Source organism: Vigna angularis, chromosome 8 (assembly GCF_016808095.1).
Source record: "Vigna angularis cultivar LongXiaoDou No.4 chromosome 8, ASM1680809v1, whole genome shotgun sequence".
Taxonomy (NCBI): Eukaryota; Viridiplantae; Streptophyta; class Magnoliopsida; order Fabales; family Fabaceae; genus Vigna; species Vigna angularis.
Window position 1 is genome coordinate 28174441 of NC_068977.1, and position 2763 is coordinate 28177203.

The 2763-nt window shown below is 30.7% G+C and overlaps 1 protein-coding gene across 1 annotated transcript; it reads right to left on the reverse strand.

Annotated features, from left to right (window-relative positions):
* Positions 1–999: 999 nt before the first annotated feature.
* On the reverse strand, positions 1000–2489 carry LOC108345277 (uncharacterized). The gene is made up of 3 exons (XM_017583865.2): positions 2350–2489; positions 1562–1888; positions 1000–1474 (listed from the first exon to the last, which is right to left on the reverse strand). Exons 1-3 carry the CDS (start codon positions 2423–2425, stop codon positions 1284–1286), a joined length of 594 nt encoding a protein of 197 aa, XP_017439354.1. The 5' UTR covers positions 2426–2489; the 3' UTR covers positions 1000–1283.
* Between the last annotated feature and the right edge of the window lie 274 nt (positions 2490–2763).

Here is a 2763-nt window from a genome sequence, read left to right on the forward strand (position 1 = left end):
ATTTAATATGTTAAAAGTTAATTTTAATAAAATTATGAGTATAACATTTATATAAATATTCAATTTGGTTATAATTGAAGGACAACATTGCTCCATTTAACAAAAATTAGGATAAATTAAACTAAAAGAACATATATAGAGACTGAATTAAAAAAAAAAACAATAACACTTAACATTAAAACATGATATTGTCATGCCCGTAACATTAACCGTGTCACGTGTCACATGACAGAACCTGATACATGCTCAACAAAATTTTTGAAAAAAAAAATATAATATTTGTTTTAAAATATTAAAAAAACTATAAATTGAAATGTGGTAAGTGGATAACATTGCTTGTAAGGTAAAAAAACTAATTGAGTGGATTTTTAAAATATTGAACCTTGATTGAATAAAAATAAAAAGAAAACCTATTTACAACTTTTTTTAATCAAAATTGGGACGAAAAAGAATAATTAGACATAAAATAAAAGAGAAACTTACAATTATGTCATTTTAGAGAATGAATTAAACTATACCCTTTAGAGAATGAATTAAGCAATATCCTTTACATTTTACATTATTTTTTACTAAATAATATTTAATATACACTAGTAATTATCTAGTTTTGCCTTTAATTTCCAACATGGATAATTATTTTCTACCACGAGAATATCATCTATTGGCCTTCTTGTAGTTTTCTTTTATCTTTACATCAAATAACTACTTAATTAAAAATATAACAAAAATTATAAAAAAAATAAAAAATTATTTACCCTTTAAAATTTATATGCTTTCAATCTTAACCATTTAAATAAAATTCAATAATATAATTTTTTAACTTTTAATTTTTAATCTCATGATAACAATAATAAGTATAATGATACATTATGTTTATGTTTATTCATATATAATTGTAAAAACATATCTAATTAATCATTAGACTAATCTCGTTTTGAAGAAAACAGTCGTATATGTTATATCTTCTAAATACTTTCTTCATGTGTGCAAGAATTGGAATTCAAATCATTAACCATTTAATTAAAAATCTGGAGTCCAATACAACTGAGCCAATCACGGATTTCACTTATAATGAACAATACCTTAAAACAACCAAAAATATTGAAAAGTACATTAAAAATTTGCACACAAGAAATCATTAGTAACTAATTACACATTCAAAACCCTCTACATAGCTATATTGGTATGCTGGCAACATCCTTATTACAAACTAAACATGCTTTAAGTATGAAACACACTAATTATCTTTCATTATGTCTTGCTTGCATTATGAAAAACACCATTCAGTACTGCGGGAATGGAGCAACTGCGGGTTCATTTGTGAGTTCCACAGCATCAAACGGTTGTGGAGAAGTTGCAGTGAATTGCAGAGAGTTCAGTGGTCCTGATGCCACCACACCAGAGCTTCTGATCTCAGCCGTTTGTCGACGAGCATCTGCACCTTCTGATGCACACAGTTTGGGAAGAAACACACCTGCATATACACGAAGGATAAAACTTTTACATATTTTAACATCATCGAAATTAATAGGGCGGGTGACACAGGGAGTGATATTCTTACCTTCACCCGCAGCAAGGTTGAAATAGAGGTCAACAATGTTGGGACAGTTTTGGTAGCAGTGAGGGGAGCATAGGTTTTTGGTGAACCCAACTTCAAGAAGAGAATCCGAAGAGATTCCAAAGGATTTTCTGTCCAAACCACAACCCTTTATGCAGTCCTCCGTTTCAATGAGTCCGTTTTGTGTTTCCGTTTGAATCTCCGAGGTCCGGCACGTGTAAGCCTCTTCCCCGCTCCTCTTCACACGCTTCTCCAGCACGCACCGTTTTCCCTCCCACGACACCGCAAATGCACACGTGTCCTCGCTCAAACGCTCGCATTCTACCTCCCCTGAATTTTCACCGTTCGCACGAGTGTGTTAGAGATGCTAAAACTCTCTTTTTTCAAGTTCATTCGAGAAAGAAACGTGTAAAAGAATATAAGAATGGGAAAATTCGTCAAACGATTTAAACTAAGAGAAATGTTGTCTTTTTCGGAAAACATTCCAAGGAGAATTTATGCTACATCGTCCTTCTTTAATTTCGTACAATTAAAATCACAATTTACTTTTTTTTTAATCTTTTTTAAACAATTTTTCTCCTCCCTTTTAGTCAATCTTTTACGTTCCTATTTTTTTAGCTTATAAATCTTTTTTCTAATAGATTAAAATGATCAAATGGGGATGAAAATCAAATTCGTTTTTGATAATGAAAATTTAGTCACTCGCCATTAAAGAAAAACAAAATACCCACATAAATTAAATTCGGAAAATAATTATTTAGTTAAGAAATTTTCATGTTTTAGAGACTTACCAAGAGTTCCTTGCACTGTGAAGAAAAATGCAATGGCAACCATTGCCAAACATCTCAAGCTAATGTTAAGGGCCATGGCTGAAGCACAAGATGATTTTGGGAATGGCCAAAACTATAACTTGAGAGTTTGGAAAGTTTGGTTTTGGAATTGTTGTGATGTTTTTGTGGTTATTTGATGAATGTATTTATAGTGGTTCCTTGTAGGAGAACGTTATTTCTTTCTTTAGGTTAAAAAATGATATTTTATATAGAAAGTGGACCTTTCGATACGAATCAATATGGGAGAAGAAAGAATAGTAATTTAGTTGTTTACAGAAGTTTGATTACCTTACGCATGATAGGAAGTTGCTTTCAAATTTTATTATTACAAAACACGTTTCAATAAGTCCAAAAAATGGAAGAAATATGAGAAAT

Excerpts from the sequence above, each read along its gene's own strand:
- LOC108345277 (XM_017583865.2), bottom strand. The coding sequence starts at position 2,425 with ATGGCCCTTAACATTAGCTTGAGATGTTTGGCAATGGTTGCCATTGCA. Across the intron at positions 1,889-2,349 it reads CACAGTGCAAGGAACTCTTG|GGGAGGTAGAATGCGAGCGT; the intron begins GTAAGTCTCTAA and ends GTGAAAATTCAG. Across the intron at positions 1,475-1,561 it reads CAACCTTGCTGCGGGTGAAG|GTGTGTTTCTTCCCAAACTG; the intron begins GTAAGAATATCA and ends GTGTATATGCAG.